We start from the raw sequence: 25,644 nt of genomic DNA, 5'->3' as shown, positions 1-25,644 counted from the left end.
GGGGGGGGGAATACTGTTGGCAGATTGGCTCCTTCTGCCATCAATCAAAGAGGAAAGGGGCGTGGCCTGCCACAGAGCTGTGTGTGTCAATGGACGCACACAGCCACTGTGGGCACGAGCATGCACGGGTGCCTCCATTAGAACGATGGCGGCACCCGTGCAGGGGGCGGGGGCAATAGCGCTGCGGGGACCCACTAAAAAACGAGGAATTAAACAGTTTTAAAGTAAAGCAGCAATAGCTTCCAGCAAAGGAGGGACCACTTAAAAGGAAAGATAAAAAAATTGAGGCTTTAATATCACTTTAAGGCCTGAGAGGACCTCGCTGCTGGACAGCTAACAGGATGATTCTCTCATCCAGGCAGTGACATGGACAATGGAAGAAGGACCTTCCCACTTTGCATTAAGGAAGAGAGAAAACTTAAGATCCTGAGTGTCATAAGACCACATATTTAGATAAGTAAAAGGAGCTTTTAGATTTTTTATTCTTAACATTTCTCCAGTAGTTAGTTAAAATGGGCTGGGGGTATGTTTTGTGGAGGAACTAGACCGGGTTTTTTAACAGGAGCGGAAGCCTTGGACACCATCTTTTACCTACAGAACTCGAACCAACACATGTCACAGACTTAATAGAACCATTGTGGTTGGATTATGGAAATAGAACAGGGTGGCTTCACAAACCTTAACACCCCCATTGTGTTACTGGAAAATCAATGTCTGCCTTGATACATTACATGACACCATGGTGGTTGGATCAAGGTGGTCGTGTTATTCGTGTGGCTATAAATATTAAAGGTATATTCCAGACGCTCAGAACTGTGGAAGCCACTTGGAGTGGAAAAATGTATTCAACATTACATTACAGGAGAAGTCTACTTCAATGTGACTAACTACTAGCAACAGCTAAACCAATTTCTAAAAGATGCCACACACTTTCAATGTGATTGTGCAATCTCTGTAGAATGTACTTTAGATTATTTAAAATTAAAAAGGAGGAGAACTATGAGGTGAGTGAAAATCACTCAGCAACATAGTTCGAGCCGACGTGCGACAATTAAACTGTCACACGTCGGCTCAATAGATCGGGAAGTGAGCGAACACATACCGTCGCTCGCTTACTTCTCGATCCTGTCCCTGTAGGGAGCCGTGACTGTCACTCACAGCTCCCTGCAGGGATTCCCCCCTCCCCGCTCCGATCCTCCAGCGCTGACTGGTGGAACGAACAGGGGGGGGGCGGGTACAGCTAGTTCTGCCTCCAGATAGGCAGAGCCAGCTGTCAATCACGCAGCTGGGTGGATCTCGACAGTAATGTCGGGATCTGTCCCGGCTGCGGCAGGTCTCAGTATACTGAGCTTTGGGTAACGGGAGGACGCTAGTTTGCGTCTTCCCGTGACCCTTAGGAGAACTATGGGGAAAAGCCCTGACCCATAGTTCTCCTTTAAGACATGCGATAACATACCTAAACAATCCATTCATTGAACTGTTCGTTTGGAGAACCTTTCGAGCGGTGGTGACACTGGTATTTTTAGGTAGCCCCGTACTGGGCTGTTTTGCTATATCTGCATGGGTCTGTCCTGACCAGGCAGAATTCTGTCCCTTCATAGCACATCTCTTTTTTACCTTTTTCTGTGCCTTAGACCTCTATGATGTGTTTTGATATACCTATATGACCATGTATATTATCTCAGGTTACCACTGCCGGATCACAGCTGTATACTTTTTTTTATTGTCTCCTAGTATCTTGCTTCTTACATATTGTATTCTAAAACGAATTGTTTGAATCCTGTGAAATAGGCTAATAAAAAACTGATTCAACTCTAAACAATCCATTCAATTTGTAAGCAGTCAGAAAGGTTCTTGGGCTATATGGTTCTAGTTGCTGGTAGATCTAAATTAGATTGTATTATCAGATTTCAAAATGTATGGCCAGCTTCTGGAGGACCATTCAACTTTTCCCAGTATCGAAAACGTTCTCTGTAACCACGTCTTATTTACATTGATTAAAAGGAGAACTATGGGGTAAGTGTTTTTCCTCATAGTTCTCCTAAGGGTCACGGGAGGACACAAACTAGCGTCCTCCCGTCACCCAAAGCTCAGTATACCGCGACTGAGACCACCGAAGCCGGGACGGATCCCGACATTGCTGTCGAGATCCACCCAGCAGCGTGATTGACAGCTTGCTCTGCCTATCTAGAGCCAGAGCCAGCTGTACCCGCCCCCTCCACCGTCCATTCTGCCAGTCAGCGCTGGAGGATTGGAGAGGGGGAATCCCTTCAGGGAGCCGTGAGTGACAGTCATGGCTCTATCTAGGGAGATGATCGAGAAGTGAGCGAGGGACGGTATGTGTTCACTCACTTCCCGATCTATTGAGCCGACGTGTGACAGTGATCGCTACGCGAACGACTGCTAGATCGTGATCGACCTTGTGGGCACCCCTGTCCTAGACATTATGAGGAAGTCTCTGTGTTAGATTTGACTGCATAGAACACAGAATGAAATGGAATGTGTGGCAACACCCTAAGGTGGGCAACAATAAAATCAGGCACTAGAGCAGAGAGGTATCACTACTGAGTACCCAAGAGATATGAAGGCAACGCATGACTCACCTAAGCAGACTCCACATATAATTTAAATATTGGTTCTAACCATAAGTAGCACTGGAATAACCATGTAAAAATGGTACTCTGACTAGAACAGTGTAGAAATTGTTTTGGAATGGATTGTTTAGGTGAGTCCTTACATTACATTGATAAGCACCAAAACCCTCTGATTAACTACATGGTGGGGTTAAAGCTGATGGGAGATTTCCATTTGACTACAAATCTCCTTTAATAAGCAGGAATATTTCCAAGATAGTTGTATTCTCTATGCTGTCCATACCTGGCAGGGCCCAACTCATCATCCATCTTTGAAACAGCACAGTTCTCCAACATCATGTGACCAGAGATATCCAAGGATACAAGATCTTCAAGATGTTGCACAAATAGGCTTAGCACCTTGCGAGTGAGTTTGAACTTGTAATAGCTGCACAGTCGATCACGGGAAATATCCAGATGACTGGAATACAAATAACCATATACAGGGATAAATGGATTTGTTAAGCACATGTTCAATAAAGAAACACATATGTGACCCCAACTATAGGGCGTTAAGGTGGGTATTAAGAGCTCCACTGTGAAAGCTCACATTTGTGAACTTGCATTTCCACTCTCCTGGGCTCTGGCCATTGCCAAAATGGCAAATGTCTGACCAATAGAACAACATACACTGCAGGAAGGGGTAGTGTAGCTCTGTCTTTTAACAAACTGGAAAATGTGTATTTGCATGCGGGAAACTTCAGTTTGAAGGCCCCAACTGCTTTCTGGATACTAAAATTTAGTATCTGCAGGCACTGATATGTTGTGGAAATACAACCTTCTAACCCTTACAGCCAAGGAAGGTGCCATCTCAGCCTTTATTTGGATTGCAGTTGCCATGGTGCTGCACATGTGATCAGCTACGACACCAGGCATTTGAGGGCTTGAAAGTTCGGTTGAGAGCTAAAATAAGCATACTGGCAACCTTGACAGTTGGCATGCCTTAAAATAATTTGTTTTGGGAGACATTAAATTGGTGGGTAAAGCCCCTCCAAGTTGCTCTCAAGTGACAGCTGTACTTTAATAGGTAAAGATATACAGTACTGTATTTAGGAATCACGGGTCCATAAGGTAGTAGCAAAAAACAGGTAAAATCACTTTAAACATTAGGGAACCAGCATATAAACTGTGCAATAAGTGAGAGGAAACTGAATTAAGCTAATATAGCAAACACAAACTGTAATGACAAAGGTCAGGGAGATCAATTCTGACCATGGATTTGTTTATTTTGTGTAGAGGTGTATAGCCTAGTGCTTTAGAGCAATTAATGTGTCCCTTTCTTCAGATGCTCCTTAGGCTAAATAAAAAGATTCATCATATACAGTATTGAAAAAAAACTCCATTTGTATAGATAACAGAATTACAAAAAAGGATTTGGACCACAGAGAACATCAGTCTGCCAGCAGCAGTGATGGGAAAATGGCCCAAATAGTTGGTAAAAACTGCTGACAGTTTTTGTCTGTGAACCCCTTGAAGAGAATACACTTTATTTCTTGTTCCAGAGACACAACCAAGACAAACGGAAAGAGTCAAACTCTGCAGAGACATAAAAACATAAAACCGCACAAGGTTTGGGCTTTAGGCAGAGGCTTACCGGAGTTTGTTCAGTTGCACAATGACTCGGATATGCTCCTCAGAGAGGTCCATGTTGTACAAAACAAGAGACACCATTGTGTCCTTCCACTGCGTTAGAAAGCTGATGTCATTCATCTGAATTCCTGACAGATTCAAAGCCTTTAAACAGACCAATGGGCGCATCATCATCTCCACATCCACGCCTTTGGTGATACAGCCGAGATTGAGAAAGCGGAGATGGTTGAATCCCTCAAAAGTGAAGTCCCGGGACAGGATCTGACGACTGGGGTTCACCAAGCAGTCGGTATCATTGTATCGGCCTAGGTTCTCCTCTTCGAAGAAGATGTTGCTGCAGCCAAAGAGGCTAAGCGACACGAGAGTGGATTTAAAGTGTGACAGGGTCTGCAGGCTCTTGGCTGTTAGCCTCTCACAGTTTGTAAGATAGAGTTCGACCAGGTCCTGGGGAAGAGAACACCACCATTAAAATTAGGAGACACATAACTCACTGCCATCAGGTTATGCTTGCCTGAAATTACACATGGATATCAATAAAGGCCAACTCCAACCAAAAACTAATATTTTATTTACAAGGTTGATAGCCGAGTTACGTGCCGACTTCTTACATCTGTTGGGCTTTCCAGAGACTAAATATCTTCAGGTCAATTCCCAAACCTATCCAGCTGTGCAAAGCATTAACAAGCCAAATAATTGTGTCACAATCCCTTGATGTTTTTATAAGTTGCTCTGTTCAAAAGCTGGCAGGAATTCCTTATCAGTATAGTTTTTTGGGTCAGCACCTCAAAAAGCACTGAAGCCAAAGTATAAGGCAACTAGCGTTTTTAGGGGGAGAGGTCATCAATAGCAGTCTACAAATTCCTCTTACAGCTGGACTTCATAGGTCAGGGGTGCCCATTAGGTAGATCGTGATCTACCAGTAGCTCTCAAAGCTGATGCTGGTAGATCACGCAGGGTGTGAATGGTGGCCCCTTTATTTTATTTTGGTATATTTATTTAGCTGTGCACACATGATTACCTATTAGCCCGAGTCTGCTGAGCCAAGCTCCCTGACACCTTTCTGGTGGATTCTGGTGGTTGAAGTGCTATGTATTACATCAAAGAATATTACTTTACACAGCCTGTTGCAAAATACAGCAAGGGGAGCCAGGAGAGAGCGCGAGGAGAGACAGCCAGGGGAGAGAGCGCGAGGAGAGACAGCCAGGGGAGAGAGCGCGAGGAGAGACAGCCAGGGGAGAGAGCGCGAGGAGAGACAGCCAGGGGAGAGAGCGCGAGGAGAGACAGCCAGGGGAGAGAGCGCGAGGAGAGACAGCCAGGGGAGAGAGCGCGAGGAGAGACAGCCAGGGGAGAGAGCGCGAGGAGAGACAGCCAGGGGAGAGAGCACAAGGAGAGACAGCCAGGGAGAGACACACTCACAAGAGAGAGCAAGGAGAGACAGCCAGGCGAGAGAGGAGATACAGCCAGGAGGATGAGCAAGGAGAGACAGCCAGTAGAGAGAGTAAGGAGAGACAGCCAGGAGAGAGAGAGCGAGGGAGGTTTTTTTCGTTGGTAGATCTCATGTAGCTCGTCATTTGAAAAGTAGATCTTAACACAAAAAAATGTGGGCACCCGTCATAGGTGATACAGTCTTTTCCCAATGTACATTACACCATTGGTACTTCAAAAAGTAACACGACCCTAGTATTGCAGCACCCCCCTTCTTATCTGTAAAAAAAAAATAAGTCAGGGCTTGTGAGGCTGGAAGGAGACTTGTTTCAAAATTTGAAAATGCATCATTTATATTATCCTCATAATTTATTTTTACATACAGATAGCATATGTGCCAGGATCTGTCTTCATATCAGCCTACCCCTGCATTCCAGACAGGAAGAGGGAGGGGTAGCACTCTGGACTAATCAGGGCTCTACTGCTTTGCAAAGTGCTTGTCAACCTAATACAGACCACACTCTTAGGAGGGAGAGCACAGGTATGACCTCATCAATGTATTGCTGCTCCTTCATTGTCTAATCACATAGTAGGGAGGAGATAAAAGTAAGGAAGAGGAATTTCAGCAGTTATTTATTCACCTAGTCACCTATAAAATGGGTTAGTACTCTTACCACGATTTAAGAGGGAGAAGGCTGTTTAAAGCTGCAAGCTTCCTACGGCCTATTGAGAATGCTTGCAACTTTAATATTTAGGAACAGCATATGTGCATGCAAAATCCTAGTATTATAATGTCTGCCTAAAGTTCCCATTTAAACATTTAACTGACACAGCAGGCACATCCTATGTGCTGGCTGGCTCTTTTTACAACTAGACAGTCACCTTCTGCACATAGATGCCCCACTAGCTAATGTTCCTCTGACTACCAGTATACTCACCTTCTGAACGGCCCCTAGCCTGAACCACCAAATACAGGTCAGTATCACTGGCACAAGCCCCACCCTCTGTATGAACACGCTAAACTTCCCAGACCCCACTGAAACATGTCCTCCCAGACGTTCTGAGAAAAGTCTATTAAATCTGGTGGTGTTGGGTTATAAAACAATTCGATTAAAAGATAAAATCGACTTGAATCTGAAGTGCAGTTGCCATGTTTTCTAGATACCGCTGGCAGTTGAATGACTGATTTTCCTTTTTCCCCAGGAGTTCCCCTTTAACTGGCTTTAATAACAACTGGGTAAAGTGCCAGGAGGCAAGATACTTTGGAATGAGATTCATTTAGAAGATCCAAGCTGCTCTTTTCAGTGGCAGATCACATTTCAGAAGCTCGGTTATTAAAACTAGTTAGGTGAGGAGACCAGCTGGGATATTACTTGGCCTTGTGCCCATAAACATACAGTCCATGTTAAAATAGGACTTCATGACAAAACTTTTCACCACTTCCAATGTACAATTACAAGCTTGCCAGGCGTAATGGTATAATTAACACTATTTACAAGATGGATTACCTCCCTGTCCTGCCTTATGCTATTAAAAAAAAATGATAAGACAAATATAGTGGCTGCCATTGCTATCTGAAAATGCAATTGGCCTTGCTATTAAGCTGACCCTCTGGCTTCAGCATTATCTCAGCCATCGGACTAGGAACATACATGGCAATTTGAAAGTCCCGACTCCTGATCAGCAGAGTTTCCAAGCCAGAGGATCAGCATAACTACTGGATCATTTACAGGAAACCTCAGCAATGGAAGCCTTCATGTCCCACAAAAGATAGGTTACTTTCAAGTCTGAAAGAAAAATAAATCTGTGCCACTTGAATGGCGAACACTCATGTTGCCTAGAATATATATTTTCTAATAATTTTGTTGGTTACACAAATTGTCAGACAATACAAATGAGAGAAAAAAAAAGGAGGGACAGAATACAGAGCCTCACTTACATGGCATAGTGAGCAAAGATCAGGTATTCACAGTACAAAAGGGGAAAAGTACAAACAAGATCGGGTATTCACAGTACAAAAAGGGAAAAGTACAGTCAAAAAGATCGGGTATTCACAGTACAAAAAGGGAAAAGTACAGTCAAAAAGATCGGGTATTCACAGTACAAAAAGGGAAAAGTACAGTCAAAAAGATCGGGTATTCACAGTACAAAAAGGGAAAAGTACAGTCAAACAAGAAGTATAGAAAAGAATGAAAATGACCCTCCAATCCAATCACAAATTACATGGAGGGGATCCTGTGTAAATCTTATAATAGAGACGTAACTGAATTCAGGACCGGCATTCAGGAGGCTATACTGCCGCATGCCAAATGCAGTATTTTTTCTTTTAATCCCCGGATTTCTATTTCGTAACCGCCGCAACCATTTTTTTTTCAATTGGCGCGTTTGATAAGCGGCATGCTGTATATTTTTTGCTGCATCACAAAGCATCGTGGGCACAGCGATGTATACAGCGCTGTGCGGCCACAGTGTTACCATTGCAGCGGGCAGCTTTAAAAACTGTGCGGTTTTACCACCCGTGGATTAAGACTTGTGCTGTGTATTATGTAAACAGATGTGATCTGAAAAAAATGGTGCTCCTTCTTTCCATGATTATAAATGACAGCCCATACCCTTACTACTAGTCGTGAAGTATCGGAGCAGCTGCACACCACCTTACATAATATAATGCTATATTAGAAAATCTTGTAAAGGGGTAGTAGCATAACCAGAGACACCCCTCTACTGCAAAATGTAATGCTCTACTTGAAACATGTACTCTTGTACTTGGAAGCTTATACAATCACAAGGACTGGCATAAGAGATTATGTAGCTTGTTACAGTAAACAATAATGACACCATATAGTAATATCATATGCAGAGAGCATAGTGTGGCAGTGTAAATGTATAAAATGGCATTCCCTACATTACTGCTAACATAACCATGTGTATGGCTCGTGCCCAAGCAAATAGGGTTTCTTGTGGGAAATGAACCCAGGATCTCAGCAGTGCAAGGCGAGGTCACCAAATCACAGCTATAAGGCCATGTCTTATATTATTGAAGAAAGCATTGCAAGGCGAGGCCACCAAATCACAGCTATAAGGCCATGTCTTATATTATTGGAGAAAGCATTGCTAAGCAAGACCACCAAATCATAGCTATAAGGCCATGTCTTATATTATTGGAGAAAGCATTGCAAGGCGAGGCCACCAAATCATAGCTATAAGGCCATGTCTTATATTATTGGAGAAAGCATTGCAGGGCGAGGCCACCAAATCATAGCTATAAGGCCATGTCTTATATTATTGAAGAAAGCATTGCAGGGCGAGGCCACCAAATCATAGCTATAAAAGGCCATGTCTTATATTATTGGAGAAAGCATTGCAGGGCGAGGCCACCAAATCATAGCTATAAAAGGCCATGTCTTATATTATTGGAGAAAGCATTGCAGGGCGAGGCCACCAAATCATAGCTATAAAAGGCCATGTCTTATATTATTGAAGAAAGCATTGCAAGGCAATGTCACCAAATCATAGCTATAAGGCCATGTCTTATATTATTGGAGAAAGCATTGCAAGGTGAGGCCACCAAATCATAACTACAAGGCCATGTCTTATATAAATTGGAGAAAGCATTGCAAGGCAAGACCACCAATCACAGCTATAAGGCCATGTCTTATATTATTGGAGAAAGCATTGCAAGGCCAGACCACCAAATCAGAGCTATATAAGGTTGTGTCTTATATTATAGGAACACCATTGGAATGTCCCTCAGCGTCCTCACGTCTAATGCAAGTCAATGTAATTTCCTGTTGTGTGATTGGCTCACAGAAGTCTGCACTGACAATTTTAGGCATCCCCTGCAATAGGAATTTTATTTTATTTGCGAGATACTCCCTATGGTTTAACTACTCCTAAAATAAAATGATGCAGACACCACAACTTTCCTTATTAGAACACTCATTTCTCACCAGGTGGGTATAATAAATGCGGACCCTCTGATTCAAGAATCATTTTAGAGAGGACATGGGGAAATAAACAGAACAGAGCAAGGTAGAATCTGCAACAAAGTTTATTAAAATCCTTGCAATGTACATAGATTACACAGAGGGAGGTTTGTTTTTCTCAACAAAAGTGGAGTTGCCCTTTCATATCTCTCACTTCGCACAGCATGTTTTCTTTACCTCTTTAATTCAAGAATTGGACAAGTATAGGGCATAGTGGATTGCCAGGGGGAAGAGAGAGCGAGATGGAGCCTTCTGTGTCCTTGCTACAGCAAAAAGTGGGGAGATTGCCTCCTTTCCCTTAATTTCAATTAGCCAGTTTTTGGTGAACAGTTTTTTCCTGTGTCATTATTGCCCTACATATGCTCTGGAATACCCACGATTCTAATGTTATATGTGTGTAAACCTATTCTCTATATCTTCAGATTTTAGCCAATTTGCTTCTGTTTGGCGGAATGCAAATTTAACATCAGCTTGCATGGGATGGATAATAATTATTAATGTCCCTAGCCCTGCTTTCCAGCACAGAGATTCGCTCTCTAGCCTACTGAAGGTTGTGGCAAAGAGACAGGTCTTCCCTTATGCCTTGTACCCAGGTAGTAAGGGAATATAGGCAAGTACTGCATAGCTGAACTGCTTTATAAACATCTCGCGGTGTGGGTTTAGTGTCCCCCCCCTATAAGTGCAGCTGTGGTGGAGGGAGGTATAATGGGAGGTACTTACTGATCCAGGGTGCTGCATTGCTTCAGTGGTGCCCTCTTTTTCCGCTGTCCAAGGTGAAAAGTTGGTTCAAAGGGCTGAATGGAATGCCCACTGACAGATGGGCTGGCATCTTGCTGCCCTTACTCCGGTATCTCACCACCCCCTTTATTCCTCCTCGTCAACACTGGCAGAGGGAAGATGAGCAGTAGGGGGGTGAGTTCGCCCAAATGATGTGTATGGGATGCTGGTGGAGCGGCTTTTGCAGGAGATTTACAAGATGGTCAGCCAGAGCAGGAAAATCTGTGTCATGTTACATGCAGCAGCAAGCCACACTCCCATCCAGCAGATATAATAATTTACCAGTTTAGCAGTTAATAGAATCTCTCCTGCTATACAGATACACTATATTGCCAAACGTATAGGGACACCCCTCCAAATAATTGGATTCAGGTGTTCCGTGAAATTCCCTTGCTACTAAATATTTCACGGTCAACTGTTAGTGGTATTATAACAAAGTGGAAGCAACTGGGAACAACAGCACGTAAAATGACAGAGCGGAGTCAGCGTATGTTGAACTGCACAGTGCGCAGAAGTCGTCAACTGTCTGCAGAGTCAATAGCTACAGAGCTCCAAACTTCGCGTGGCCTTCAGATTGGCACAACAACAGTGTGTAGAGAGCTTCATGGAATGGGTTTCCGTGGCCGAGAAGCTGCATCCAAGCCTTACATCACCAAGTGCAATGCAAAGCGTCGGATGCCGTGGTGTAAAGCACGCCGCCACTGGACTCTAGAGAAGTGGAGATGTGTTATCTGCAGTGACCAATCACGCTTCTCTGTCTGGCAATCCGATGGACGTGTCTGGGTTTGGCGGTTGCCAGGAGAAGAGTACTTGCCTGACTGCATTGTGCCAAGTGTAAAGTTTGGTGGAGGTGGTATATGGTGTGGGGTTGTTTTTCAGGGGTTGGGCTTGGCCCCTTAGTTCCAGTGAAGGGAACTCTTAAGACATCAGCATACCAAGGCATTTTGGACAATTTCATGCTCCCAACTTTGTGGGAACAGTTTGGGGATGGCCCCTTCCTGTCCCAACATGACTGTGCACCAGTGCACAAAGCAAGGTCCATAAAGACATGGATGAGGGAGTTTGGGGTGGAGGAACTTGACTGGCCTGCACAGAGTCCTGACCTCAACCCGATAGAACACCTTTGGGATGGATTAGAGGGGAGACTGCGAGCCCGGCCTTCTCGTCCAACATCATTACCTGACCTCACAAATGGTCAAACATTCCCATAGACACACTCCTAAACCTTGTGGACGCCTTCCCAAGAAGAGTTGAAGTCGTTATAGCTGCAAAGGGCAGGCCAACTCAATATTGAACCCTACGGACTAAGACTGGGATGCCATTAAAGTTCATGTGCATGTAAAGGCCGGCGTCCCAATACTTTTGGCAATATAGTCTATGTTTTCAAGAAGTTAATTTTCTTTTTATTTCCAATACACACTGTGTCCCGTTTACAGCAAAGTTTCAAAATGTGTCAATTTTTTTCTGCTGTGTCTATTGAGATTTCCCTTCACTTCCTGTAGGAGTAGATCAATTGGTCTTAGTGAACAGAATATTCTAATGTTTTATATGAAGGTATAAGTCTCTCCACAATTCTGTTATCTGCTAAGTATTCTAGCAAGATGTCTATCTGCTACAGGCAGAGTTTTCGTTTACCAGACGTTCTGCCACAGCTCTCACAGATAAGCTTTACACGGCATTAATATGCCAAGATACCATCGACACAACAAACAACACCGAATACACTGATCGCAGATCAAATGACAAGGGTTCTACTATAACACGAGCTGTAAACAAATCTGTTTGAACGTGTATCACATTGCCAAAGGTACTTGAGGAAGCTGACTTGGCAATTAATGAAATGAGAGGAAGGAAAAAGCTAATGTGGTTTGAATCGTAAAAACAAAAACCACAACGAAAGTAAAGCTGCTGCCAATGGCAACCAGTCTGAGTTTGGGACGATAATACAACCAATTGCTTTCGGTAACAGGTCCATTTTTTCTTTTTGTATATTAGCTGAAATTAAAGTGCATGTATATCCTAACAATGAATTTTGCTTATGTGCTCCCTTTGGGTCTGTTAAATATACCATTGGAGGCATTTTGTCACATCTGTTCAAGTGCAAAAAAAAAAATACCTGTTGATCATGTCTGAAATTCAAAGTTGTCCTTTGCTCACTTTTTAAGAAGTCTAATTATCACTGGAGCCATTTTTTAAAATGTATGTTATTGTTTATCCGATTAACCGATTAACCGAACTTAATAATCGGCTAACTAATCGATTTTGAAAATAATCGTTAGCTGCAGCTCTAGTCTAATTAGCCAACTCTGTACTTATCTTGGTCTACAGAATGATTAACCCCTATGTTGTACAGATAAGGAGAGTGGGAGGGTTTGAGTTACAAAGGAGAATTGGGTAGGACTGACACCACGTTTGCCCTGACTTACACTTTAAGTTAATGTGTGAGATACAAAGGCATGCTTTACTGTTACCAGTTTAAGTAATGCAAGAAGTAATTACATCTTACAGTTAGAGGTCGACCAATCAGGTACCGATTGTTGGAACAAGCACACAGTCTGATATGCATGCTGCACATGGCTTGAAACAAGAAGGAAGCCACAGCTTTATTCTCTACCTTTTTCAATACAACAGAGATATAACAGAACTTAAAAACACTGCCTTCTAGTGACCGAAATTGTATACTGCAGTAGTTGATGCAATAGACACAATAATGTATCCTAACAGCGATATTCTGTTTACATTCAGCTGCGGCTGATATCGGTCAACCCCTATTGAGCCTCCGCAGCACCAGATCCCCCTTACAGCCCCCCGGCCCCATTCATCTTCTGCAGCCGGCAGTTGAATGTAAACAGCAGGCAGTGCAATAGCCAGCCTGCTATTGGTTATTTCAAATTGCAATAGCAGGCTGGCTATTAAATCCGCCCACTGCTTGCTGTCAATCAGCAGAGGAGAGAACCTGATGGAGAAAGTTCTCCTTCAGGTCCAATCCTCTGCTGATTGACAGCAGGCAGTGGGAGGGTGCAGTAGCCAGCCTGCTATTGGCTATTGCAATATAGCAGGCTGGCTATTGCTTCCCCTGCTACCTGTTATTTGTATTCTGATTGCGCCCCCTGGCCGCTGTCATAATAACCAGAGCCGGCAGCCTATTGATCCTATGACTGCCTCCTTTGATCAGCTGATCTAGGCATTTCGGCCAAACAGCGGCACCCACTGTGTGAATTTTGGCCAGTTGGGAATGTCAGCCCCAAATATCAGTAGATCCGATAATCGGTTAATTCCTACTTCTGTTAATAAAAAATAAACCAGTCCTTAGAGTAATAAATGAACTGTCATTGCTGACCTACTTCTAAAAATGCTACATGACCCACTCACCTAAAAACCTGCTGATACAAAAAAAACAGACTGAAATACAATTAAAGAGCATCTCTAGCCAAACCTTCTTTTTCGTATGATTAGGATAGAGTTGGAAGATATTTTATTGCTGTCTGTGCCCCTGTTGGGAAGAATCAACATCTTTAATTGTCATGAAAAGTATTGGGACAAAAAGTTGTTTGTTTTTATAAAGTTAACTGTGCTACGTATTTTGTTTGCTTGAAATAAGAGGGCAGAGAACCCTGGGGAATTCCTACTCTATCATTCTTCATATTCAAATCAAAGCTAACCATGCCTCCAGTGGGGATTCCCTCTGTGACCAGAGGTCAGAGCGTTATGGAGGAAAGTCTGCAATATTGCTCAGCTCGGGCTTTTGATGAAAAGGTCCAAAGGCTCCTTTACTTGCTTATCTGCTTATCAACAATCTCCTGTATTGAATGCCTCCCTGACAGAACCCTTTGTATCTTTAAACCACTGTAATAATGGCTTGTGTCAAAGGGCTTTGGGCTCCGCACCTTGCCCAGAGTGCTTCTGATTTCAGCTTTGGACGCTTCTGAAATCATTTAGAATGTATTGCAGGTGCATTGCCTCAGTTTGTTCTTGTCCCACACTTACTTGTTTAGAGATAGCTTCTAGGTCTTGATCTTGGACAATGTCCTCCCTCAAGTGTAGCCGGGTGAGTCTTGTGCTCTGTGGCTCTGAGAACAAGGTAAAGAAGCTTTCATGGGGCTCAAAACTGCTATCTGCATTCACCAGCTCAATGTACCTGGAACGGGAAAGGCTTACATTAGACTGTACACATGTAAAAATCGCGTCCCATACTGACCGGAGTTCTATAAAAACCGAGACACCAAAAAGTGAATATACACCCCGCTGCAACTAAATACTGGATATAATAATGTGTGATTGGGGGGCAGCATTTCCACTCATCCTCTAAGACTCCTTCAGATTATGGTATTAATACATGTTACTGAAGTTAAACTGAGCACCTACAAGGTCTCTGCATGTTTCCCCTATTAACTGCTAACATATGCAAGACTGTGATATACCATAAAATTGCCTCTAAGCTACATTCTTGTCCTATCCTTAATTCTTAGTGAGTGAATGATCCAGAACAAGCATGCAGCTAGTGAATTCGGGGGGAAAAAACCTCCAGTACTGCATACTTGTTCCTCCTCAGTGACTCACTGGGAAGTGAAGCAAGGGTGAAGTTAATAGTCCCAAATGTTGCGTTAATTGAGCAATAATACCATCTCACTTTAAAGTGACCCTGGTGCTTAAACAGATCCTGCAAAGGCTCACTAATATACTCCTGTGACCCAAAGACAGCAGATAGCTGGATAGCAGCCACAATCAGCTAACAGTGCAGAGCCGTGCTGCAGCCAAGAAAGATCCAGAGGAAGAGAGGGGAGAGGGGGGAATCCCCGTGGAGAGCAGCGGCTGACTGTCACTGCTTTCCACAGGGAGAAAAGACCAAGAGCTGAAGGATCATCAGTTACATGATTGGTCAGCTTTCGGTGTTAGAACCGGCATGGGACAGCTGCAGTGTCCTAAGCAGCAGGGAGAATATGTTTTGCTCTGCCCAAACTTCTCCGTTAGGTTATAATAAAGTTATTTTTGTTGTACATTATTTGTATTTCGGATATATACTCTTTATTTTGGAGTTGTTGTTTTGTTTGGAAAGAGGTTACATAGTAGATAAGGTTGAATAAAGAAACAGGTCCGTCAAGTTCAACCAATATGTGTGTTTGTGTACACATGTTGCGAACATCTCCCATAACCCTGTATATTATGTAAACTGAGAAACTCATCTAAGTGGTTTTATTTAAAGTGATCAGTGTTTTTCTTCTGATACAGCTAACTGCGGGAGGAAACTCCACATTTTGACTGCTCTGACATGAAAAGAAATCCCTTGTACAGTCGTGTCTTTCTCAAACTTAGTTTAAACAGTTTATTCCCTATACTGGAGTCCCCGATTGAAGAGCTCGTAAATTGCAATCATGTCAGGGCATGTAGGTGCCAGTTTAAGTTTTGTAGTCTATCTTCATAACTCAGGCCTTCCATCACCCTTATTCATTTTGTTGCCCTCCTTTCTCTAACTCAAGGATGTCCATCCGGGAGGACTGGTGAACAGATCTATGGAAATTCACACTATCACAAATGCCCACTAGTGAATGGTTATCTTTAAATACAGATATTCCTCACTTTACGACTTACCTGCTTTGCGACCACTCGCACTTACGGCCAGCTCTCCGACCTTACGTGCGGGAAGGTGGCAGTGCGACGCCTCGCCGGCGGAAGTGCTGTACTTCGTTCTCCACTGTGGGTCTCGGTAAGTATTTTATTGATCAATTTACAGTACACTGTTCAGTACTGTACATCTGCAACATTATACAGTACTGTACTAATGCAGTACAGTACTGTATACAGTTCCTCGCTTCGTGTGTTAATGAAACTGTCACAGGTCGGCTCAGTAGATCAGGAAGTGAGCGAACACATACCGGCTCTTGCTCACTTTTCGATCTATCCCTGCAGAGAGACGTGACTGTCACTCACAGCTCCCTGCAGACATCCCCCCCGTCCGATCCTCCAGCGCTGACTGGCGGAACGGACGGGGGAGGGGGCGGGTACAGCTGATTCTGCCTCTAGATAGGCAGAGCCAGCTGTCACTCACGCAGCTGGGTGGATCCAGACAGAATTGTCGGGATCCGTTCCGGCTGCGGCGTCTCAGTATACTGAGCCTCGGGTGACGGGAGGACGCTAGTTTGTGTCCTCCCGTTACCCTTAGGAGAACTATGGGGAAAAGCCCTAACCCCATAGTTCTCCTTTAAGTGAGGAATACCTGTACGCCAATATATAATATCTATGGCCAATATTTTATATTTAGAATATCAACATAATACCTGACCAAACAGAACAGAATATAACATCCACATAACAGGGACAGTTGGCAACAATGCAGGTGGTATTCAGTTTGTGACGGTATGGGGAACACTGCTTAGCACATATAGGAAGATAGAAGACACGCTTTTCCCCATCAGCCACCAATCTGCCCCAAAAAATGCTGAAATACATAAGGCCAAGTGCACGAACATACTCATTCACCAGCCGGTCACAGATCTCGCTAGGTAGGAAGATATCTGGATGTAGCTTCAGGACTTCATTATCTAAGAGATAGCACAGGGTCCCCTTTAGGTTTCGAAGGCAGAAATCAGTGCAGATGGTCATCAAAGACTCTGGGCTGTCCGTCGCCATCTTGATGTAGTGCCAGAGAGGAATCTTTCAGGATTGCAATTAGCACCAGCCCGAGATTTGCCTCTTCTATTGTTAGCGTTTCTGGAACATCACGCAATGACAATCCTTAGAAGGAAAACAGAAATGTAACATTATTATCTACTCTCATTCTTGATGTGCTTAAGCTGTAATTTGCCATCAGGCTAATTATATGCAAAGAATAAATACTTGCTGCACGGATTCGGAACAATATTTGGTTACAGAAATGTTTTGTCTTCCACGGTGTTGCATTAAAACAATCAGATTATGCCTAAATGCATATAGGGACACGTCAGACTTTCAAGTACTATGAAGCTGGCCATAAGGAGTAAATATATGGCAAGCAATGAACCTCAACATCAAGTACCCCTAAATCCGCTGATTGGTTAGTATGTGGTCTGCCCCCAGCCATCGCTGGAGTGCACGCAGACAGAAATTGGCTGAAAAGTCAAAAGGTTTTTAGGCTATTTCAAATGCTGATTAAATCTCTTACACTCAATGCTGCTTCTTGACGTTTACATTTTTTAGTTTTCTGCAGAATCCGCTGCCCCCCCTGAGCACTGGCCCTGACACCCTGTCTTAGGGTGGCTCATTTCTCTTGCAAGGTCCTATGGAGCCACCCTTGTGTGTGCTAGTAAACTGTGTGTCACTATAAACACCCAGCCACAGCAAGGCAAGGCAAGCCTCTTCCCTGCCTTAGTAGATGGATGGCTACTTGGGACTGCTCTGTCCCTTTGATCGTGTACTGAACAGGAAATTCAGGGATGCGGAGCGAAGAGAGTTGGATTCGGCTGTTAGGAAACATGATAAGTGCCTGGGCAAACATTTACAGAACTTCTATTGAAGTTGTACACCGAATGAGGTTCTAAGGTACTGTAATTCCCATGTAAATGTGTAGAAGCAATGTCATCAGTGGCTGACTAATGGCAAAAGGAATGAGACACTGGACATGGAAGGATAAGATGGCGGTGATGGAGCGACAAGGGAGAGTTTAGAAATGGGAGGAGAGCATTCCAGGGGGTAAGTCTGCAGTAATGTGCAGCTGCTCCAGGCACACCATGCAGATTTAATTCTGCTTAAGGGCCCATTCACACCACATCCAGATCCTCTCCAGACCAGATCAGATTGTTTCCGGACCCAAAATGCATCTTAATGTATCCCTATGCTATTTCTGGCCTCTATTCACACAAGCGCAGTACGTTCCAGACCAGACCAGAAAAATACTGCATGTCTCATTTTGTCTGGTCTGGAATGCACTGGAACTGCGGCAGGTTCACATCATTTTCCGGACCAGATCTGGTCCGGAAAATGGAGTGAACCTGCCCTTAAAAACTCAATAAAAAACAACTGTTTCAGTCTGTCACTTGGCATAAAACAAGCACAAAAATATCAACACATTATAAAGCAACTTCAAAAAAGGCCCAACTGCGCCCCGCAGATCTAGTACTGTACAGACTATCAACATGCTTTTTAAAAGCCATCAAAAAACTGTCAGATGCCAGTATACAGGGGAACACTAGGAATTATGTCCCGAAAATAAATTGTGCATTGTTGTACATTATAGGGAATAGTAAAGGTCATACACCATTATAGTATGACTCACTGTTACAATATGACTTGACGGCATCCAACTGTATCCGACCCGGTTGAAGACACAACGACAAAGCATCAGCTTGCAATTGACGCATCTGATACGAACTCTCACGCGTTAGCCGGTTTAATGACCAAGAGAACAAAATCACTCACAGGTACTAAAATGCACTTGGTGAAAATCAGGGCAATAGCAGGAGGTAATTGTCAATTCTAGGTGCGGTCTATTCTGACACACAGCTATGCCTTTCAGTTATGATGTCATGCAAGAAGCATGTTTTCCAACATTACTGATCAAGTCCTTGAACACAACAAGCCCAACCTATAAATGGCCACACTCCACCCCACAACTGTGCACTGCTAGCAAGTACATAAGGTAGTTTTATTGGTACCTCGGCTACATAGACACATTTATTGGGGGTTTTCCACTGAGATGAGGAATGTGGGAAATTCCTTCTTGGCTGGATACACGCCAAGTGGTATGGGTGTCTTCATATCAAATCAACTGTTTTGTGATTCGTGAAGGAAATGTTCATTAACAAGTGTGCCCAATCATTAAATGGGATAGATAATGTATAAAAGTCCAATACAGTGTTCAGTAACCTGGGGAATGCAATAGCAGAAGTTTGTGACACGTGATGTGCTGTTACAGTGATGTGCAGTCAAATGAGAGTTGTGGAGGTCAGTGCAGAAGTGCTTGGGTGGAATGGCGGACAGAGAAGAAGGGTGTTGGTGGAGTGCATTGGAAGAGCGCAGACAGAGCGCAGACATAGGAGAAAGGGCATTGCTTGAGTGCCAGACAGAGGAGAAGTGCATTGGTAGAGAGGTGGACAGAGGAGAAGGGTGTTGTTGGAGTGGTGGAAACAGAAGAAGTGCATTGGTGGAGTGGTGGACAAAGGAGAAGCACTTTGGTGAAGTGACAGACAGAAGAAGTGTGAGGGTATAGGTCAGTGGGGAAGTGCATGAGTGGAGTGGTGTATATAATATATACACCGATCAGGCATAATATTATGACCACCCATTTAATATTGAGTAGGTCCCCCTTTTGCCACCAAAACAGCCCTGACCCGTCAAGGCATGGACTCCACTAGACCTCTGAAGGTATGCTGTGGTATATGGCACTAACCAGATCAGTAGCAGATCCAGTTGTGAGGTGGGGCCTCCATGGATTGGACTTGTTTTTCCAGCACATCCCAGAGATGCGTGATTGAATTGAGATCTAAAGAATTTGGAAGCCAAGTAAACACCTCAAATTTGTCGGTGTTCCTCAAACCATTCTTGAACCATTTGTGCAGTGTGGCAGGGTGCATTAACCTGCTGAAAGAGGCCACTGCCATCAGGGAATACCGTTTTCATGAAGGGGTGTACTTGGCCAGCAACAATGTTTAGTAACATGGGACATGTCAAAGTAACATCCACATGAATGGCAGGGCCCACGTTTTCACAGCAGAACATTGCCCAAAGCATCTCATTGCCTCTGCTGGCTTGCCTGCTTCCTACAGTGCATCCTGGTGCCATCTCTTCCCCAGGTGAGCGACACGCATAAACACCAACATGCACCTGGCCATCCGTGATGTAAAGGAAAATGTGCTTCATCAGACCAGGCCACCTTCTTCCATTCCTCTGTGGTCCAGTTCTGATGCTCATATGTCCATTGTAGGTGCTTTTGGCGGTGGGCACGGGTCAGCATGGGCACCCTGACCGGTCTGCGGATATGCAGCCCCATAACGCAACAAACTGCAGTGCACTGTGTGTTCAGACACCTATCAGAACCAGCATTAACTTTTTTCAGCAGTTTGAGCTACAGAAGCTCTTCTATTGGATCGGAGTACACAGGCCAGACACCACTCCCCACATGCATCAATGAGCCTTGGCCGTCCATGATACTGTTGTCAATTCACCGGTTTTCCTTCCTTGGACCACTTCTGGTCCATGGTCCCGTTCTGATGCCAGTGTGCCCATTGTAGGCGCTTTTGGTGTTGGACATGAGTCTTCAATTGGATCAGACTACACGGGCCAGCTCTTACTCCCCACATGCATCAATGAGCCTTTGCTTCCCATGACCTTAAAGCCAATTCACCGGTTTTCCTTCCTTGGACCACTTTTGGTAGGTCCTCACCACTGCAGACCGGGAACATTTCAGAGCTGCAGTTTTGGAGTTGCTCTGACCCAGTCGTTTAGCCATCACAATTTGGGCCTTGTCATAGTCGCTCAAATCCTTACAATTGCCCATTTTTTCTGCTTCAAACACATCAACCTCAGGGACAAAATGGTCACTTGCTGCCTAATATATCCCACAAACTTCCAGGTGCCATTGTAACAAGATTATCACCCGCAAACTGCATCCCCACAGCAAGGAGTGTCACACTTTCTTGAAGGCATAAATCCCTGTAAACAGTACTTGTCATTCCTATAATGTAAATGCAATAGTGAAATGGAGGTTTGTGAAAGTAGTGAAGCTGCTGGATCAGCATAACCAGTCAGGGAAGTAATTCTTTAAGAAGGAGAGGTTAGCCAAGGCAGCCTACAAACTTCATTGTCACAGGTTTCCTTCAAGCAAGCTGGAGCTGGTTATGATGATATACTTTCCCCAATAGCTTATTAGACTACAGCTACTTCATAGTGCAGACTAGAAAATGAAAGCGATCACTCATGTATTCTTGTGGGTTAGTACCACAGATTTCCTGTGTGCAAGCTTAAATATTCCCAAGATAGTTTACAAGAAGTAATTACTATAATAGCTAAGATATCCCCAAACTACTTTAACAAGAACTAAACACACCAGATGGTAAAATATACCAAAATGTTTAGAAGTAATATTTTTGCACCACAATATCAGCGGTGGCGATGATCTTTAGAGCAGACCTATGCTTAAATGTTAGCTTACAACTATTTTAATAATGGCTGGATAATTGAAGTCTAATAGAAGGGATAACATACTAATTGTCTAGAAAGAACATGTCTCTGGGCTCTCTCCTTTTCCAGTCATGTGACTAAATGCCTTGGCCAGCGGTCTGAGTTGAAAGGGAGGATAAGCCAAACTGACTTCCGATCCCTTGCATTAGTTCTGGTATAGGATCATGCATTGCTTCTATAAAATGACAGAGAGTTTATAGCGATCAGTGAAAGTACACAATTTTTCGATTCTTAAACGCATAACTAAATAACAGCCCCCTATGACCCCTAAAGTGAACCTGTGCTTTGCCTATTCAGGGCAAATTTAATTCAACAGCTAAGTGGAACAGAGGAAAGGTCTGTGCTGCTTGGGTGGAGGATTAATGCAAACTGGATGCTCTTCCCTACATGGGAAAAGCACAGGTTTGCTTTGACCCGTTTGCTGCCATAGGAATGTTTTTATTATGTTATTGCACACAAATTAAAATGCTCATTCTTGGACTTAAAGGCAAGGACCACCTTAAAAAAAAAAATAGAAAATATACACTTCTTCATAAAGTAAATATGTGCATTTATTTGTTCTTTTTTGCATAGGAGCCAGTAATACATCGCAACCATAATCAGTAGATGGCAGGTGCAATGCTCTAGCTCCTGCAGACTCTTCGTCATCCATGGCAATACCAATGTAGGACATTACGTAACAGGCAAGGAAGGAAGGATCAGTGGACTACAAGTGCAATACTGAAATGGTAGACGAGATATGCAGTTTCTCCATTTACAGATTCTATCAAAGGATCTATTAATAGATGATGAGGATGTGTGTCCAGAGCCACACACCTGCATCAGATTGTAAAAAAAAGCACCAGCATGTGGGGAGCAGAACCCTGCAATTTAATTAAAGTGACATTAAAGGTTACATTTTTTTCCCTTCCCCAATGTTAGTGTAAGGACTTACCTTAAACGATGCCTCTTAATTCGATTATCTTCTTCCTTACTGTCCTTCTGTGTAGGGAAAAATGTATGATCATGCTGAATCACATTGTTTGACGTTTTATATGTATCTGAAATCGATTAATTGATTCAATATATCATGCAACATAGCAATATATGCATAAATCTATATACACAGAATACATAAAATATGTATTAAATGTAAGGTGCCTTCCATGAGGAAAATGCAGAGTCACCGTATCACAGATGGACGAGAGTGATAAGCATCAGTGGTACCACTTTTTTCTAATTGGGCGTGGCTGAGCAAGAAGTGTATAAAAATGGAAGAAGGTTTGACATGAATTTTGGAGCACCCCCGGATAGCTATTATATGCCGTACTGGTGTGTTCCCCATTAAGGATGGGCTCGGGCGTGTTGGCAGCTCCACATGCCGAGCCCGCTAGGAAGCTGACAGCGCCAATCACAGGTACTGAGACATTATCCCGTAAGTTAGGCGCCAGCTGGAATTTTAAGGTAGCACTGGTGGCCTGGCTCATCGGATTTGTCCAGCCCTGTCTTAGAAGCAAGTGAGTGTCCCATTTAACCATCTTGTTGCTGGCAAGGAGCTGCCAATGACAGAATCGCTAGTCTGATATGAGCCTTAGATTGAAATATGACAGAAAATGAAATATGACAGAAAAGCGCCCATTGATTCTAGTCGCTATCTTATGTATATAGCCAATGTGGGTTACAAGGGACAGAATCACTAGGAGAGTAATAAAACCACTTGTCTGGTTCATTCGTATTACATCCTAATTCTGCGACACTTTGGCCAGCATTATTGATCCGTCCTTTGTTGTTGATCTTATAAACATGGCGTCATAGAATATAGCAAAGTTTCAGAAACCCAATATGGTCCCTTCATCAGGCAAATCACTGTGTCAAGTTTATATGAACGTCAAAAGAGGACGGATCGATAATGTGGACCTCGGTGTGTTGGAGACCTTATTGCCATCACCAGTTTTGCTGTGCCATCCGATGGCCACTTTATACAAGGCGAGATGTCGGTCTGGAATGCAACAGGACATTTCTGACAACCTCGTCTGGCATGAGATCAACGACGCAGAGGTAAGAGAACTCTCAATTTAGTGATACTGTTGCTGGCGAGCTGCTGCCAATGACAGGATTAGTGGTGTCACATGGGCCACTAGACTGATGACTGACTGGAAATTGGCCATTTTTCATGTTGCTTTTTATACCTAAACTGTAGTCTCGAAGACCAGGGACTTTTTCAGTGACACAAGTTTGTGAAGTCTGCAAAATCAGCTGCTCATTACTGTCAATAAAATAAAACTATTTGAATGAGATTTTAACCAATATTATAGCTCTGGGAAGCTTGCAGGGGCCAACTGTGCAAGGACCTGGGGCTGTTCCTGGAAATCAGAAACCTATGAATGTGAGTGTACATAGGAACTCACAGACTGTGCACGGCACTTATCCTTACCCTGCAGAAGACGGTGCAGCACTCACTGTCCTCCCCCCCGGACCCGACCACCCCCCAGTTCGGTATGGCTGAGCTCTTCAGCGCTCCGTTCCGGGCCGTGCTCACAGCCGATCCTCCTCCTCCACCTCCTCACAGGGCATCCTGCAGCCTCCGCTGTCAACAAATTCCCTCGTCACTTCCGACTGCCCCCATGGCAACCGGACCGCTTGTGCGTCAGGAATGCTGCCCCCCTGCGGCGGCTGCACGAAACTTTAGTTCCTACTGTAGAGCCTAAGCTCACAAAGATAACTAAGCCTAGACGCGTTTGGTTTTTTTATGGAATGAGGAAGAAATATGATATCTGTCAACCTTTACTGACACACCTTCTCGTGTGAATCAATAGGATAAAAAATGAATAATATTAATAAACAAGTGAAAACAAATGGATAGCTAAAATAAAGTGATATAAATGGGATTCTTGAAAACATCAAAATATCAATTCAGTGAGAGATATAGCACTCATTAGTATTAAGTTAACCATACAGTGGATATCAACACTCTAGAACTAGTGTACATAATAGTGAGACAAATGTACATCACACTAGTAATCCATCATCGATTATAACAATCATAATCATGATAGTCCGATCCAAACAGTGATTAGAGAGTAGTGATGGGCTCGGGCTTGTTCGCAGCACCACGTGCCGAGCCCGCCAGGAAGCTGACAGCGCCAATCACAGGCCCGTCTGTGTCATATTTCACTGAGACATTTCCCAATCTCTGCAGTTGTGGACCGGGATAATGTCTCAGTACCTGTGATTGGCGCTGCGGCGCTGTCAGCTTCCTGGTGGGTTTGGCACGTGGAGCTGCGAACACGCCCGAGCCCATCACTATTAGATAGTGAAAAATATGGACTAAAGCCCCGTAGTGATTTTTAAAAAGTTCCACATCCAATTTTGTGTACATAATGTAACACTGATCAGTGTTCCAACAAAAAGTTACTCCTTTCCTCGTGACAGACCCCAATGGGTGTGCACTCACCCGAATTATTGACTGTAACCGATAGTCAACCAGCGCTCTCATTGAGTGGCACTGTTAGTGAGACTAAGATCCAGCTTTTAGATTTGGATATTATAAAAGAAGGCAGTAGATGGGAGACTAAAACATTCTTTAAACCCACAGACAAAAATGGATATATTTAAGTGTATAGCTGTCATCATCCCAAATGGCTTAAAGGAATCCCTAAGGGGCAATTCACACGTATCAGGCGTAACTCTACTAAGATAGAAGACTATCATACCCAATCTCAAATCCTTATGCATAAATTCAGAGAGAAAGGATATAGTGATACAGAATTTAACAGGGTGAAAGATAATGTTTTGGGTACGAATAGAGATCTATTACTTAAACCTACTATTAAAAGTATGAACCTTTTCCTGTATCAATTATAACCAATTATTTGGTTCAACAGAAAGAGCTGGAGTCCATTTTCAGAAAACACTGGAATATCCTTAAAAGGGATAAACAATTAGGCCCTGTACTCCCTGAAAAACCTAAAAATATCTATAGGAGGGTGCCAAATTTAAAAAATAGGTTAGCTAAAAGTACTCTGGATCCACCAAAACGGATGGTTACTTTTTTGAAGGCTCAGGTTTTTAACCATGTAAATGATGTGTAAGTTGTAGAGCTA

At 43.5% G+C, this 25,644-nt stretch overlaps 1 protein-coding gene across 2 annotated transcripts in view; it reads right to left on the bottom strand.

Annotated features, from left to right (window-relative positions):
* ZER1 (zyg-11 related cell cycle regulator) overlaps nt 1–17,130 on the bottom strand; it is a 44,420-nt gene extending 27,290 nt beyond the window's left edge. For both annotated transcript variants that reach the window (XM_018565345.1, XM_018565346.1), the window contains exons 1-4: nt 16,881–17,130; nt 14,399–14,549; nt 4,228–4,667; nt 2,878–3,054 (exon numbers count right to left, since the gene is read on the bottom strand). In XM_018565345.1, the coding sequence (XP_018420847.1) occupies nt 2,878–3,054; nt 4,228–4,667; nt 14,399–14,549; nt 16,881–17,038 (926 nt within the window). In that variant the 5' untranslated portion in view covers nt 17,039–17,130. The remainder of the gene's footprint in view (nt 1–2,877; nt 3,055–4,227; nt 4,668–14,398; nt 14,550–16,880) is intronic.
* Nucleotides 17,131–25,644: the final 8,514 nt, after the last annotated feature.

Source organism: Nanorana parkeri, unplaced genomic scaffold (assembly GCF_000935625.1).
Source record: "Nanorana parkeri isolate BGI_ZX_2015 unplaced genomic scaffold, ASM93562v1 scaffold834, whole genome shotgun sequence".
NCBI classification, from domain to species: domain Eukaryota; kingdom Metazoa; phylum Chordata; class Amphibia; order Anura; family Dicroglossidae; genus Nanorana; species Nanorana parkeri.
This window is presented reverse-complemented; position numbering and strand designations above follow the sequence as displayed.